At 37.0% G+C, this 16,699-nt stretch overlaps 1 protein-coding gene across 6 annotated transcripts in view; it reads left to right on the top strand.

Annotated features, from left to right (window-relative positions):
* The window catches only part of CLOCK (clock circadian regulator), a 68,086-nt gene that overhangs the window by 29,023 nt on the left and 22,364 nt on the right, over positions 1-16,699 (top strand). For 5 of the 6 annotated variants that reach the window (XM_055794217.1, XM_055794214.1, XM_055794213.1 and 2 more), the window contains exons 5-12: positions 118-232; positions 2,856-2,946; positions 4,653-4,712; positions 5,129-5,277; positions 9,507-9,598; positions 10,992-11,081; positions 13,162-13,282; positions 14,972-15,085. In XM_055794217.1, coding sequence (XP_055650192.1) covers positions 2,900-2,946; positions 4,653-4,712; positions 5,129-5,277; positions 9,507-9,598; positions 10,992-11,081; positions 13,162-13,282; positions 14,972-15,085 — 673 coding nt within the window. In that variant the 5' untranslated portion in view covers positions 118-232; positions 2,856-2,899. Of the gene's footprint in view, positions 1-117; positions 233-2,855; positions 2,947-4,652; positions 4,713-5,128; positions 5,278-9,506; positions 9,599-10,991; positions 11,082-13,161; positions 13,283-14,971; positions 15,086-16,699 lie in introns of those variants that run through there. The other variant, XM_013295011.3, reaches the window with a different exon arrangement.

Raw genomic sequence — 16,699 nt, 5'->3', positions numbered from 1 at the left:
GCAGAATGTTGCGTTTATAAATTATTTTTGTTGAAATTACAACTTCTCTTTTATTAAAAGAAGTGATTATTTTACATCTCATTGATTTTAAAACACTCCTTTTTAATTTTTTTACAGTTCAGAATTCAATGCTTTTCTGCAGAAGAGGATACATCTAACTCCATATTGTTCTTCAGAGGAACCAGGTTTCATTCCTAAACCTCACACTTTAACAAGTCCCAAAGTGTAAAAGGTAAAGTTATGTTCTTATTATTCCTATGGCTTTCTGTTATCAACACTGAAGGGCTGAGTAGCAATGTTAAGTAGTGTCTTTTGATCTCCAGAGTGCGACTGAATTTGAATCTTAGAAATAGGTGTACTCCTTGATTTCTGTAATGTTTGCTTTAAACTTGACTGGTTTCATTGGCCTTATCTCTGCAGCCTTACCCATTGGCTTGTCTAAGCACTGAGAATGTTCAGTGTCTTGCAGATTCGGATGCAAAGACAGAAGGGTCAGACCTTGAAAAGTGAGAAATAAATGCACTACAAGTGCATTTCCTGTGGGCTTTCAGTTCTTTTAACTGTTTGTCTTGGATAGCAAAGCTAGGTTGCCAGTTCTGACATAGGATCTGTATACTGTAACAAGTGAATGTTTTGTTGAATTCTAGAAATTGAGTGCTTTGTTAAAGTGAAAATACTGACTTTCAAATTCTGATTCTGCATAATGAAGATGTCAGTTATGTCACAGATGAAAGTCTTCTGTATTTGGCTGTACATGTATTTTTCTTTTGCAGATTAAGAGAACAAAATATCATTTTTCCTACAGATTTTTGTATTACTCTTCATCCCTATAATGTTAGGTATCAAATACATTTAAAAATTTAACACAGGGCTGAAAGTGTATTTAGTGCATACATGTATTAGTGCATACTGTGTAAGCTTAAATGAAAACAAGTTTCTAGCTGGTGTCTTGATTTTAAACTAATTCCATGCCAGTAATGGTAGTTTGCTTTTACTGCTGAGCAGCTGGTTTGCTGTGTGCTTTTGAGAAAAGTCCAAACAAACACTTCTTCATAATTTACTTACATCTTGCCATTTCTGGCTGGTTTTCAAATAGTGCAGCTCCATTACTTTATAAAACTTGGCCAACTAATTTGAGGAATTTAAGTTGTCAGTATGGTCAGTGTAATTCTTATTTTGAAGAATTGAAGTAAAGGAATGGTTTGCTTCCAGTGTGTTTTCAGAGCACTAGATTTTGGAGAATAAAGGCAAGATGAAGAGGTAGGTAAGAGGGCTCATGGGCATTTGGGCAAAACTGCACGCAAACCTTGTGATGAACCTTTAAAAAGGTAGTGCTGCAGCACAGCTCTCCCATTTACTTTCCTGCTACATTCAAGTTATGAAACTGTGGGGAGAAATACTAGTTTCGTGGAGCAAACCTGCATAGTATGTGGCTGTTGTAGACTGTGACAGTTTTGTTGAAACAGAAGCTTTCTTCCTCAGTTTCCCCATATATTAAAAACTGGGATAAGATTTTCATGGAACACTTTGCAGACTGGGTCATGGAGTTGCTGCCATATTTCTTTGTCGTATTAACACTGCAAGTTCCACTGGATTTGGCACTCTCAGAAACAAATCCTTCCTTCTCAGAAACTATTAGTCACTAAAATTATTAAACCTAGCTCAGGGTTCCTCAAACTACGGCCTGTGGGCTGGATACGCGCCCCCCAGGGTCCTCAATCCGGCCCCTGCTATTTACAGAACTCCCCTGCCTCCCCGCGGGGGGTTGGGGGGGAACCAAGCAGCCACAGATGGCTGCCTGCCACTGCATCTGCGCGCCGGCCCCCTGGTTAAAAAGTTTGAGGACCCCTGACCTAGCTCCTTTGAAATAAATGTAATGCCTTTTTACTATTAAGTTTGTAACACAGAAGAATTCCCAAATACCTGCAAGTTCAGCTCATATAAAACTTCTTCCTGCATGCAGTTGTTCCTTAATCACTGAAAAAGTTACAATTTTGATGCTCCATTTGAGCAGCCTCTGACAACTGACTTTTCTATATCAAAGGAAAAGATTGAATTTGATTGGTTTATGTTTGACTTTCAGCCTTTCTGTAATCTGTGTAGTTTTATAATTTTTGAATACCTAAAAGTAGGTACTTGTTGAATTAAATACTACTTTTAATTTTACGTTCCTTCTGTCACTCTTAATACATCATGCACGTTCTTTATTCAAAATATGTACAGCTGGAAAACCAAAGGTTCCTGCTGAAACTTTGTAATGAGTAAGTGACTGCTTTAAGAAACAGCCAGGTTAAATAACTTTCTCACAGGAGATCACGTTCTAATAGGTATCTTAATTGTTACTGTTTTGTGTGTCTGTTATAACAATAACAGTGCTCAAGAATAAAATATAGTAAGAAATAAATTATAGCTGTAAATTACTATATGCCAAATGCCTTCTGTTTGCATAAATTTCTAGATAGAATGTGTTATACTACTGAGAAGTCTATTTTACATCTGTTCCACCTTCAAATTTACGAGAGCCTTTTAGGTAGAAGTTAAAATAAAAATGAAAAGCTGAATCTGAATTCAGAGTCAGAAAAAGGGTTGTATTGGTTTAGTCCAGACTTATTTATCATGGCATTTAATAAAACAATGTTCTTTTGAACTTTCTGTCATGTAAAATGAGATATTAAGTCCAGGTTATGACGTTAATGGAGAGTGCATTAGAGAAAGTAGGAGGGCAGAGCAGTAGGTTGGAAGAGAGTGGAAGATTAAGAGCAGCTTATAGAGAAGTGGAAGCTCGAGTATGCTCTAATGAAGAACCTGTTTATTCCTCCAGAGTCACGTTTTGATACTTTTTTCTTCTCTTATAGGCAAACGTACAAATGTCTACCACAAGACTAAAGTGTGATATGTTATGTTTTTTACCATAAGCACTCATAAAATGAGCTCCATTGCAGACAGGTATGTTAATAAATACTGAGAGTTTTGAAGGAATTACTGTTCCATGCTTTCTTTACTAGTCTTTTTCTATAGCTCACATACACAGAATATTAAATTTATGCAAGAAATAAGAGGAGTGAATTTTCGGCTATTTTTGACAACGTTAACTTTGGTAGTTGTTAGATGTGTTATTTTGTATTGGAAATACTGAGTTTTGTTTGTGTACTGTAATACTCAAAAATTTCATTTTCAGCTATGGAACAGCATCTGTGCAAGTTGAGCTGGTTTATAATGCTTATTTGGATTTATTTTTTTTAGTACTTCACTATTTGATTAAGGAAAACTAATACATTTAAACAATTAGTGATGCAGCATATGAGAGTAAAGTGACCTGCTAACCTATTTCAAGGGAAAAGTAATAGCTGAGACATGTTTTCTATTTGGTTCCTTGAGCAGGACTTTCTTAGCAGCTTAGGTGAACATCTGTCCTTAGTATTCTGTGAATTACCATTTTTGAGACTTCAGGCAATGAAACTTGCATCAAATTTATAGAAAGTTAAACCATATCAAAATAAATAACAATAAATGCAAAGGGTAAAACTTCTAAAATGCTTCTTTGACTTGTCAGTTCTTTTAGTGAAGTTTTGTGGCATTTCACTGAGTCTTCAGCCTTTTGAATATATTAATTCCTTTTAAAAGCTTTATGTAGTAGCATACAAAATAACTACTTGCTAACATCATTGCTTATCATAATGTACAATTGATGATTTATCAGTTATAAATCAGAGAGATGAGGTAAGCTTTTTAGAAATATGGTTACTTGGCTTAAGGGAAGGAAACAGGATTATAAAAAAGGTGGGCATAGAGATCAATGTGAACAGCACTAAACAGACTGAAAGCAGACAGAAGTTGTTAAAGGAATAAAATGTGAATGTCCATTATACAGCAGTTTTGGAAAACAGGAACAGTTTTGACTTGACTTCTAAAACAAAAGGAAATGGAATAAAGGGCTTTTATGAAGTATACTGAGGCATCTTCAAAGGAAAACACGTTCTCATTTTCATATTTTAATACCTCTTCAGCAGTATGCAGACAGGTGTCAAGTTGAGGAAAAGTTATGTGATACTTGTTGAGAAAGCAAATATAATGAAGTAATCACTGGTTTTATTGATATTAATTGTATATTTATAAAATTACATATGTGGATGAGGTATGAGCATATTCCTCAGCCCTCTTCCATTAATAATACTACACTATTTAAGAAAAAATGTACTTTCTTACTATAAATACTTCCAATAATTGGAATAGAAGTTTTCAGTAGGTAAAAATAAGTTATATATGTTCTCTGTCATGTTTTCAAAAGGGTAAGGTAATGCAAATAATCCAGAAGAGACAGGAAAATAAAACAGTGTTCAATTCAGTGTTTGGATAGGGTTGTAAGTTCTCATTAGAAATAGTCTCAAAATCCTTTGAGTTGTTTCAGAAACGTAAGGGGTTTTGCTTTCTTTCTAGTAAATGTTCTACACGGAGAACTTACAGCAGAGTTGGCTTCAGGTTATTGGTGATGGTCCTTGTTAGACATCTCAGTAAAACAGTGCTTTGGTTTCTTGATGTAATGGAGATGATGATTAATGAGCTCTTCCCCCCACCCCCTTCATTATGATTGGACTCCACAAGAGAGAAATTTTATACTCTCAACATTTATTTCTCTTTGGGTTTTTTTTCAGAAATGATGGAAGCATTTTTGATGGGCTGGTGGAAGAAGATGACAAAGATAAAGCAAAAAGGTAAGTTTTAAAGTTATTATTTAAAGCTAAGAAATGTCCTGTACTTGTACACTTCAACTTATGGGGGTGATCTCTAAACAATAAAAACGTGATTCTTTTATAAATAGTCATATTACTGAACAGCTTTCTTTTACTGTTATTCTTCAGATATATTGTGTATTTATAACTGTGGTTCAATGATTTGTATTTTTGTAAAAGAGTGCTTTATTCCAAAGACTTAGCTATACCGCTCTGTGAGAAGGAGGAAGCCACCCTTCAAAAAATGGTGTCTGAGATACAGAATAAGTGTGCTTGTGACACTCCTCACAGCAGGAATTCTTAAGGGGCTGTTAGCATCAGGAACCTGGCAGTAGTATGCAACTTACTGTAAGAAAGTTTCATAGGTGTTATAAAATGTTTCCTGTTCTGTTCTTCAGAGTGTCTAGGAACAAGTCTGAAAAGAAACGTCGAGATCAGTTCAATGTACTTATCAAAGAGCTGGGTTCCATGCTTCCAGGTAATGCTCGGAAGATGGATAAATCCACTGTACTGCAGAAGAGCATTGACTTTTTACGGAAGCACAAAGGTAATTATTTCTAATAATTAAAAAATATTTGTAAATTCTTGATTTTTTTAAATGATATTCACTTAGTACATAAAACATTAACAATTTTGCGGCTTCTTTAAGGAAATTGTAAAACAAATGTAAATAGCTCCTGAAGAAAGATGTTTAATATCACAATTTAGGTAGCACAGATATAATTTGACTTGTATCTTGCAAAAGCCAGTACTAAATTTTGTTTTGTCCCATAGTTGTCAAAGTCGTCTGTTTCATAAAACAAATAATTTATTTTTGAAATAACCTTGAAGTTTTTTGTTCTGGGCAGATGGAGACCTTTAGGATTAGTTGCTTCATAGCGTGCAGATTGTCAAAATTTTACTTCACAAGAAAACTGCTGATCCATTTCAGTGGAAGTACTTGCTGGAAGGACTTTGATATTTAGATAAGACTGGTTTGAACAGTTGGTTTGTCTCTCCAAGGTCCACATAAAGCAAGATAAATCACTGGAAAACATAGTCTGAGGGAACTTAATGCTCCCTCTCATCATGCCAGGTATCTACACAACTGGCTGCTTTAAAAAAGATGATAAGGCGGGAGAGCATTGTAGTCTCCAGCAAGCATTACTAGGTAGGTTGTTTGATGAGAGAGGGTGGCATGCAGTGGGCATACAGGCAAGCAGCATAGGCGTCTTATTTTTTCCTATTAGCTAGAAAAAAACGCCAGAAAATCTATACTTTTAGCTGAACTTTCTAATATCAAGACATATCCACTGATGTATAAACCAATGAGTGTGTGTGTTTGTTGTTTTGTAAACTGTCATATGAAATGTCAAAATGATGAATGTCTTTGAATATCCTTCCTATGTTTTGTTTCTCTGTTTGTTTGCATCAGCTGGTGCTGGGATACACCCAGATATGTTGCACTGAAGTTCGTTACAGATCATTAGTTCTGTCATGAAAAAATTACTCCACCAAGTGTACATTTTTTATGGCTGTTTGATATTTATGTATTTTAAAAAATCCCTGTTTCTGTGCCTACACTTGTTCTTAATATGGCACCTTGTGGCTCACAATGCTGAAAACAAGATTAAAAATTGAAGAAAATTAACTCTTTTGCTAGTTAACCCATTTCCGCCAGTAATTTCTGAGCATCCATACTAACTCAAAAGCAGTAGGGACAAAAGAAGCAGCTATAAGTTTAGAAAATAAAGTAAGTTAATCTATTAAGTGGATTAGTAGGTATGTATTTATCAACAGTATGTGTGCTAATTTAAAGTATGTTAAGGTATGATAAATATTTTTCCATACCCTAGCATGTCTCTTCCATTAGTGTTATGGTTCAAGTAGCACCAGATGGGTACTGAATAGTGCCATTAAAAGGGTAAACCTAACAATTAAAATGGAAAGGGAGGTGGGGTAATTTGTGTGAGAACTCATAAATTAGGGGTTTTTTTGCCAATTAAATTTTGATTATGCTGTTTCAATATTCTGAGACACGTTTGTCTCATAAGAGAAAATAAAGCAGTGTGCAAGCTCCTTTTCTGTAAAAGTCAGTTCTGTGGGTTCTAAGGCCTTTGTAAAAATTGGTTCTGTTTCAGAATCATGCTATCATGTATTGATGATTCCTATCATTAAAAGTAGAGTGAAGAAAGAACACGTAGTCAGCAAGCAGCGCCGGTCATACTTTATTTTTCAAAGTGCTTTCTGAGAGTATTTTTTAAAATTATTATTATTATTTTTAGGATAAAGGGGCAAAAAGCAGCTCTGCAGATGGATGTCTGTTAGGTCATGGTGCATTTGTCCTTCACCTGGTGGGACTTTGTGTGACTGCACGTATCATATTAAGGACTCTAAAGCTCTGGCTGCCAGTGTTTACTAGCATTGCTCTGCACTGGTTTACATTAAAGTGTTTTGGACAAAATGTTGACAAAGTTCAGAAACATATTTTGCCTCCTGGGCTGCCTGGATCTGTTGCAATAAAGCAGAATGACCCTAGCAGTAAATGAATTGTTCAGTGCTGATTAGCTGCTTTATTGTTGAAAATCCTACTGTGTTCAGCCACCAGGTTTTGATTAACAGCATTGCTTCTGGTTCTTTCTGGACCATTTCCATGTTGGCCAGACTTGGTACTCTGGTGGCAGCTCCAGATTGGCCAGTGTGGGTTCTGTTTCTCATTGGGAAAAAACAGCAGGCTAAACACACTGAAATTCTATTACTGAGAGCTTGTCCTTGGCTAATGCTGCCTATCATCTTCCTTTGAATTTTTAAACAAGAAATTTTTGAAAATGATGAAATACTGAAGAATTTAGCTGTTTATAATTACAACTAGTAGATTGATACTCATACAACCCACAGATAAATACTACAGATCTTGGCCCAGCTGGCAATTTCTTTTGAGGATACTCAGTGCTGATGCAGAGTTGCTTCAGATGCTGGATCTGAAGATGGAGTTTAATGTGCAAGTTTTGTTACCCTCTGTCTGGTATCTGTCTCAGGAACGTGGCCTCCGTGCCCTTTATCTTTGAATGCAACCTTCTGCCAGAATTTTTAGGCATTTCACTGAAGTTACACATGTGAAACAAGTTCTTTCTATGTTACTTGGGCTTTGTTTTCAATATCATACTCGTTCTAATTACCGGAAATGTAAAAGGACACCTGTACTTGTGGTAAGATAATTCAGAATGGTTTGTTAAAGGCATGAACTTAAGCTTTTATTTAGTATAAATTCCTTCGACTGCAGAAGCCAGACTGACTTTCTCTTTAATTCTGAAGTAGGATGGTTATATGGACCAGAATGAGCCAGTGAATCAAACTTTTCCAGTTTTGAAGTGGAGATTATCTGTTTCCTGTGGACCAAGTGCATTAAGTTCCTTGAATTTTGCCTCTGCTTTGGTGGCAGATCTTTTCATTTCTGTGTCCTTTGACTTGCCCCTCAGCATTCAGTATTTATTCTGACTGACAAGTTAAATTTGGTGTAATACTTAGGCTGTCCTTATTCTCCGGCCCACTCTTAGTGCTTTGTGATGCCATTTCAAAATAAATAGCAAAAGCCTGATTGGTTTATGTTTTTTGTGAGATCTGATCATTCAAAGTTCTGGTCCATCTTATTTGTTGATATTTCTTTTCCCCTGTTGTTGCAACTTTCCACTTCTTGCCAGTTTCTTGCATGAAGTTGCTGCTGGTTTACTTACTTTTATTTAAGTCTAAAGCTTTTTTGTAGTTTTCCTCCTTCAGTCTGGGAACCAAAATTCTGGACTGTTCCAGCCCTTTGCATATTTCACTCAGTTGCAGGTTTTCTGTATTCTTTGAGCCATCTGAACTAACAAACTAGCTTACAGCTTTGTACAGACTTGTCCTTGAGAAATCATAAACCTTAAAGACGTGGTTTGGTTCTTTCGATTTGTCTAAATGCTTTATTCATGATTACTTGTTCAAGGTTGTTCTTACAACCAGCACTTCTGTAATGCGGTTGTTACTCATCAAAACTGCAAATACTACGTGGTTTTGCTTCTTGTTTCAGTTATCAGTTGATAAGGATGCATCAGCTTTCAGAACCTGGGATTTTTTTATTAATAATTTTTTTTATTTAGCAGCTGTTATTTCTCTTACCTATGTATGGCATGTTAATCTATATATTTCTCTTAAGTCCTACAGTAATCTCTGTTCAAAATTAATCTCTGTGTATGAATCGGACTGTAATTCTGCAGTAGAGTCTGTTACACAGCTCTTAACAGTCTTTGTTGAAACTCTACTCTTTTTGTAATGTAGCCTTATGTCTTTACAGAAAAGAGTGGGAAGAAGAGAAAGGACAGCAACAGCTTTTAGTGAAAAGGTTAGAATGACCAGGATTGGCCAAGATACTTGAAGATTAGGCATTTTAATGTTCTAAACTGATCAGGAATTTCGGCTTTCTAAATCTTTGAAAACAACACTCAATGATACATTTTATTATGGTCTCAGAGGAAAGAGTATTTTTCCATTGTCAAAATCCATTACTTACTGTCATAAACTTCAGCATTACCTTGAAATTTGGCAGGACTGTAGCACAAACTGGTAGAAGGAAAGAGAAGACAAATCTGATTATGACATAGAGGAGAAGACTTTTCTTTTTAAGGAACATCTATATGTAATGCGTTAACAACAGAGGAGACTGGAGAACCTTCTGCTATTTCCTACTGTGTGTATGTAGCTTAGTGGGACAATAATGGCTTTTGGGAGTGTGAACCCTTATATTGTATTTATGTTTCATTGTAGAAATTACTGCACAGTCAGATGCCAGTGAAATTCGACAGGACTGGAAGCCGACATTCCTTAGTAATGAAGAGTTCACACAGTTAATGTTAGAGGTATATTATTCCTGTTTTTCTGGGAGTAGAGTATTTCCTTAGAGAGCCATTCCTTGATGAAATTTTTCAGTTTGATGGTATAGCTTTTTATTTTCTTATTTCAGTTGTAACTGCATGTTTTTATTAAAATTAAGTCAAAATTCCTAATGCATGCATTGTAATGCAAAACAATTTTTCTTCTAACTGCATTTTCGATTACATAAAACATTATAACAAAGCAAGTCCACATACTTACTGTGAAAGTGGATATTTTAAATGATCACCTTAAGGAGGGTACTAGTTAAATAAAGAATTGTTATGCATAAATTAAAATCTTAACCATAAAAAAGGCTCAACACATCCACGTAACTTGTAAGCAATAAAGTGTTTAATTTCTTTGCTTTTTGCACTTTCCAAAAATGGTGTGTGAACATTACTTTGCTAAAGATGATTACATGAATAGTTGGGATTACTACTACAAATAAACTTCCAGTATAAGCTATCATTTCCTTGGAAATAAGGATAAGTCATTTGTATCTTGATAGTGAAACAATTTTTAGTAACAGTTAAATTATTAAACTAAATGAACAAGCACTTTCTATTTTTATTCTTTAGTTAAAGCTTTTGTTTGAGGCAGATTTAAAAAGCAAAAAGTTCTGATTTTCTGTACTTATTTTTTCCAATAATTCTCTGTGATGAATTTGCATATTTTTTTCCAACGAGTTAGTAAGTTGCTTCTGTTTTTCAAGGGGTTTTTTAGCCGTTTTTGGCATTTCCTAAGTCCTCTTACAAAATACGTGTTCACGACTAGTGTCTGTAAAGCTAGAACTGTATGATACAAGAAATATTTTCAAAGATGTGAGCTTTAAAATTTCCTATTTAGAAATACAGTTCTGTCATGCTTTTATGTTTGGTAGCGTTCAGCTACAAGGTAGGTTGTTATGTTCAGTGGGAATAAGTTTGAGGTAAGCAGAAGATGAGGCAGGCAGAGCTGTATCGCACAATTTTCAAGTCTCTATAAATTGTTGCTACAAGTTTCTTTTGAGATTGGGAAGACTGAGATTTTAAACTTCCACCTTTTTTGCTTTTTTTCTCTGGCTCATTTTTCTGAGTTTTGTGATGTTTGAAATGATGATGGAGTTGAAGATAACATGCAGGCATAGTGGGAGTGGGGAAACAGTGGCTAGCTGTATACAGGCTTGCTTCTGAAACCATAGATTATTTAAGAACAGAACAGCATGGGAATTATAAAGCTCATAGTGTAAAAGCAGACTTAAGAAGTAGTAATGAAAGGCATTCTCGTTTTTATAGTAAACTAAAATTGATGTAAATTGTTCTTCATGTTGAATATAGCTTAACATTTTTAATATGCTCTGTTTCTTTTTATTTAACTGCCTATTATGTTTAATTTCAGGCTCTTGATGGTTTTTTTTTAGCAATTATGACAGATGGAAATATAATATATGTGTCTGAAAGTGTAACTCCCTTACTTGAACATTTGCCAGTAAGTACAAATTGCTTTCTATAATGTATCAGTTTGTCTGTGGATGGTGTTCTGCTATGGGTACTAATGAATCGTTAGCCTTTTTGGCATTATAGAGGATATGTATGCTTTGTTTTAATGCTTTTGCCTTTTCTTCAGCACAACTTCTTTCTACTGGTCTGTCTCCTATATTAAACATTTACTTTGGAAATACAGAATACAGTCAGCACTATGTTAGGCAGGATTATGAAGTGCCAGACTAGCATCAGTTTCTCTTTAACATAGCTGAAATAACAGTTGACAGCAGGACACCCTTTAGAGTTCACACCTATCACAGCCTCTACGTGAGTCAGAGGGTTATTGCTAAAAAGTGATATCCTTGGAATTTTTTTAAACTACTTTTTTACTCCTTTCTTGCCAAAGAACTCGTAAGACATGCATTGCTGCCGGTTCTGCTTTTTAAGCTAGATACATACTTTGGGTTATATCACATTCACTCATCTTTAATCTTAGTGGCATTGCTCACTGGTAAATTTAACATTGTAGTTTTTAAAGTTACCTTTGAATAATGTTGTTCTGAAATGAAGCAGATTAGTACTCAAAAACGCAAACAATTGATGAGTGAAACAGTGAGTTCTTTTCCAGAAGAGAAGGACAAATGACTGTTAAAGGCTAGGTGCCTTGCTGTGTTTTTGTAAATATCTGAGTTATTTACATGCTGAGTATTTTGTTAAACTTGGAGTGGCGTATTTAAAAAATGATTCTGCAGAACATGAATACCCCTAAGGTATGCATGGTATCAGCCTGCAAATTTTGAAAAATGTACCGGTAATTATGATTAGTTTTTTTAAAAAAAGTCGAATTTATCAAGTTCTCGGAGGCACATTTGTACTTTGCTTTTAGGTGTGATTTATATGTTGCAACCATACATTCTGTGATCACTGTTTTCTGAATACTTAATCAAATGCATTTGTGCACATGATTAGTTGTTCCATTGTTCAATTTTATTGCATTCATCTCTGTTGTTCCCAGTTTTGTGTACATAGTTGTGGAACTAATTATGAAATAATGTTGTGGGTTGACCCCAGCCGGCAACTAAGCACTGCACCAGTGCTTGCTTGCTCACTCCCACCTGAAGGGATGGGGGAGAAAATTGGAAAAGTAAGAAAACTCCTGGGTTGAGATAAAAGCAAAAGTCATGCACAGAAGCAAAGCAAAACAAGGAATTCATTCACCACTGCCCATCAGCAGCCCGGTGTTCAGCCACCTCCAGGAAGGCAGGGCTCCATAATGCCTAACAGTTACTTGGGAAGACAAAAGGCATCAGTCCAAACATCTCCCCCTTCCTTCTTCTTCCCCCAGCTTTGTATGCTGAGCATGACGCCTTATGGTTTGGAATATCCCTTTGGTCAGCTGGGGTCAGCTGTCCTGGCTGTGTCCCCTCCCAACTTCTTGTGCACCCCCAGCCGGCTCGCTGGTGGGGTTGTGTGAGGAGCAGAAAAGTCATTGGCTCTGTGTAAGCATCGCTCTGCAGTAACTAAAACATTCCTGTATTATCAATACTTTTCAGCACAAATCCAAAACAGCACCATACTGTCTACTATGAAGAAAATTACCCCAGCCAAAGCCAGCAATTGTATTTATAAAATCAATTGCAATTGGATATAATTATTGGTAACATGATAACCTATATGATGTAGGGAGGGTCTGTCTTTTGTTCCAAGAAATTATTTCAGTGTAGAGGATGCCACTGACAGGTTACAGTGCCCTAGAACAACTCCCTATAATTTCTAATTAAAATGCTTCTTTACATGGAATTTTTGCATCCCAGGGAAGTTAATACAAGACTCCATTGTACTTCAATATGTATTTTTATCTGCTTTTCATTTAGTGTTTTTCATTAAAGGTTTTGCAGTGCCGAAATTAAGACATAAAAGTGAGATTTTTTTCATGCAGAATATTCATGTGTATTCCAGCAGGTGGCTTTGTTGAGTCAGTAATGTTCTTCTGAATTGTGGAATTGTTTTGCATTTAAATAGTAGGCTTTGTGACATTATACATCTTGCACTAGTTTAATGCTTATGAAATCTTTTTCTTTCAGTCTGATCTTGTGGATCAGAGTGTATTTAATTTTATCCCAGAGGGGGAACATTCAGAAATTTATAAAATACTGTCTTCTCATCTGCTGGAAAGTGGTTCATTGACACCAGAATACTTAAAATGTAAGTAGTTACTGCAGGTTAACCTGTGTAGGCAGCTCAGACCCCACAGCCACTCACTCACTCTCCCTAGTGGGATGGGGAAACAGTCAGAAGGGTAAAAGTGACAGAACTTGTGGGTTGAGATAAAGATGGCTTAACAGGTAAAACAAAAGCCATGTACGCAAGCAAAGCGAAATAAGGAATTAATTTGCTACTTCCTATCAGCAGGCAGGTGTTTAGCCATTTCCAGGAAGGCAGGACTCCATCATGTGTAATGGTTACTTGGGAAGACAAATGCTGTAAGCAGAAATGTCTCCCCCCTTCCTCCTCCTTTTCTCCCCCCTTCCTCCTCCTTTTCTCCCCCCTTCCTCCTCCTTTTCTCCCCCCTTCCTCCTCCTTTTCTCCCCCCTTCCTCCTCCTTTTCTCCCCCCTTCCTCCTCCTTTTCTCCCCCCTTCCTCCTCCTTTTCTCCCCCCTTCCTCCTCCTTTTCTCCCCCCTTCCTCCTCCTTTTCTCCCCCCTTCCTCCTCCTTTTCTCCCCCCTTCCTCCTCCTTTTCTCCCCCCTTCCTCCTCCTTTTCTCCCCCCTTCCTCCTCCTTTTCTCCCCCCTTCCTCCTCCTTTTCTCCCCCCTCCCTCCTCCTTTTCTCCCCCCTCGCTCCTCCTTTTCTTCCCCCTTCCTCCGTCTTTCCCCAACTTTTATTGCTGAGCACAGTGTCATATATGGTATGGGATATCCCTTAGGCCAGGGGTCCTCAAACTTTTTAACCAGGGGGCCGGCGCACGGATGCAGTGGCAGGCAGCCATCTGTGGCTGCTTGGTTCCCCCCCCAACCCCCGGCGGGGGGGGTGTCTGTAAATACTGGGGGCCGGATTGAGGGCCCTGGGGGGCTGTATCTGGCCCGCGGGCCGTAGTTTGAGGACCCCTGCCTTAGGTCAACTGTCCTGGCTGTGTCCCCTCCCAGCTTCTTGTGCACCCCCAGCCTGCTCGCTGGCAGGGCAGTGTGCGAAGCAGAAAAGGCCTTTGCACTGGGTAAGCACTGCTCAGCAATAGCTAAAACATCCCTGTTATCAATGCTGGTTTAGTCACAAACCCAAACCACAGCAACATATGAGCTGCTATGAAGAAAATTAACTCTATCCCAGATAAAACCATTACAGTAGTTATGTTAAAAATAATCTGCAGTGTGTTAACATGATCAGTTCTTTTTCTTCTAAACAGAAAAAGGGTGAGCCTTGAAGAACAAAAGTGCTTTTTGTTGTTTCCCCCCCTGCTGAAGAGTAGAATTTTCAGCATTCCATTGCATTTCACTCTGTGGCTTTCCCATGTATAAGAAAGTTTCATCTTGTTTATATAGCTTCTATTTAGACAGTTGTAGCAGTTGGCAAGAATAAAAACATAGCAGCCTAATGAGTTTTGGAAGTGCACGCTTTAGTAAACAAGTTCAGGGCAGCTGCTGCTTTAAAATAGCTCTAGTTTTTCGGGGGGTTCTGTCACTAGCGTTCAGACCCTTCATGCACAAATTCTAAAGGAGTTCTTTTCTTTAGGTTAGTTAATATCACGGTGGTTAAAAGCAGAGGCTGTAGTCATTTGTAATCACAACACTTACTGTATCTCGATAAGTGTGCAGCTTAATTATTCCTGCTTTTCATTTCATGTTGTCTGTGCATTTCATCAAGCGTATAACCTATTAATTTGTTTATTCTTTTCTCAGCGAAAAATCAACTAGAATTCTGTTGCCATATGCTGCGAGGAACAATAGATCCAAAAGAGCAACCTACGTATGAATACGTAAAATTTATAGGAAATTTCAAGTGTTTGAATAACGGTAAGTAATTTCAGTAATGTTAGCGTGGAACATCTAGGCAGCTTCAGAACTAAACAGGCTTGGGACCATTGTGCAAACCTTAATGATGAACTAAAATCAGTCTTTCAAAAGAAGATTTTGAAGCAGAGTTATATCACTTCTTCATTGGTTTAGTGAAAAAAAAGAAAAGCTGCCTATCAGGTATTGCAGGTCTGTGTGTTTGAATGTGAAATGTAGTAATTATGGTTAATGCTTTCAATTAAAGAAAACTAGTATCTTGTAAAATATTTTTACAAGAATGTAAGAGAAATTTAAGCAAAGACTTTAAAATAAAAAGCCTGGATTTAGCGTATGGATTGAAGCATAATCCATACTTACTTAAGCAGGTGACCAAGTAACTTGAAGATCAGTGGTACTGAGTACCTGCAGTTCTCATTATGCAGTGAGCTGGGAAGTAAAATGTGCTTTCAGTTCTGTGCTTTCACCAACAGGAGTTACCACTCAGATAAGTGGGTGGGCCAGTACAGTTTTCTGCACTGAGTTCCTTCTCCCTTCCATTGAAGTTATTTTTATTAGTTATATACTCGTATTATTTCTCTGTACTACGTCTCCAATCTGTTTGGCCAGCCTGTGAAGCCTGTTTACTTGAGAGGCATTTCGTCAGCCAGACAAACGGCTTGTGCGACGTGGTCAGTAGTATATCTTCATAAAGATCGACCCCCAAAATGTTATCAAAAACAGTATCTTGTAAATAAACCTGTAGGGTTTTTATGTGGTGTCAGTATTTTTCTCACAAAACAGGGAGAGGTTGGGTCTTAGTGCCAAATGCAGGTATGTAATATTATAGGAAAGACAAGAAACAGGCCTGAAAAGGCCAAATATGGTGCTAGTCTTGGAAAGAGGAGGGTTTGGGAAACTGCAGACCTATCAATTGCATTTCAATATTGGGAAATACTCTAGAACAAATAATTAAACTACACGTGAATTTCAGGAAGGCCAGCAAGGAACTGAATAGCAACCATTGTGGATTTTTCAGGTAAAGATAGCAGCAAATCAAGTCAGTTACCTCTGCCAAAGAGTAACACACTGTGGATAAGAGGACAAAGCACAAATAAATGACAGATTTTTTAATATGCTTTAGGCAGTTACCATAATCTGTTCTTGCAAACACGTAAGGGGATCACATGTTAATTGAAATTGCTGGAGAGTAGCTGCAGAAACTGGTTGGAAAGGTTACCAGTGTTCATTGTCAAAATGGAGTTTTAATGAACGTCTGGATTTAAACAGTATTTTCATTAACATAGTTTGCAGTCATGAAATGATGCAAGAACACTAAAAACAAGATAAGAATTCAGCCCCAAGTTTAGAAAATAAATTATTTTTTGAGAAAAAACCCAGACAAATTGACTAAGTAATCAAATGCAAGTTACTCCATGTAGGAATAACAAACTATATGACCAGGACAAAAGGTTATAGTCAGCTAGATACCAGTCCTTTAGAAAAAGGAATTGACTGGGGAATGTAAACTGAACATGACCAAATCACCATGACCAACCACCAAGTTGTGAAATGCCAAAAGGCCCTTTTAAAGGATAGTCTGAACCATATGAAATAATCCCACTGCAATTCTTAGCA

Source organism: Falco peregrinus, chromosome 2 (assembly GCF_023634155.1).
Source record: "Falco peregrinus isolate bFalPer1 chromosome 2, bFalPer1.pri, whole genome shotgun sequence".
NCBI lineage: Eukaryota > Metazoa > Chordata > Aves > Falconiformes > Falconidae > Falco > Falco peregrinus.
This window is presented reverse-complemented; position numbering and strand designations above follow the sequence as displayed.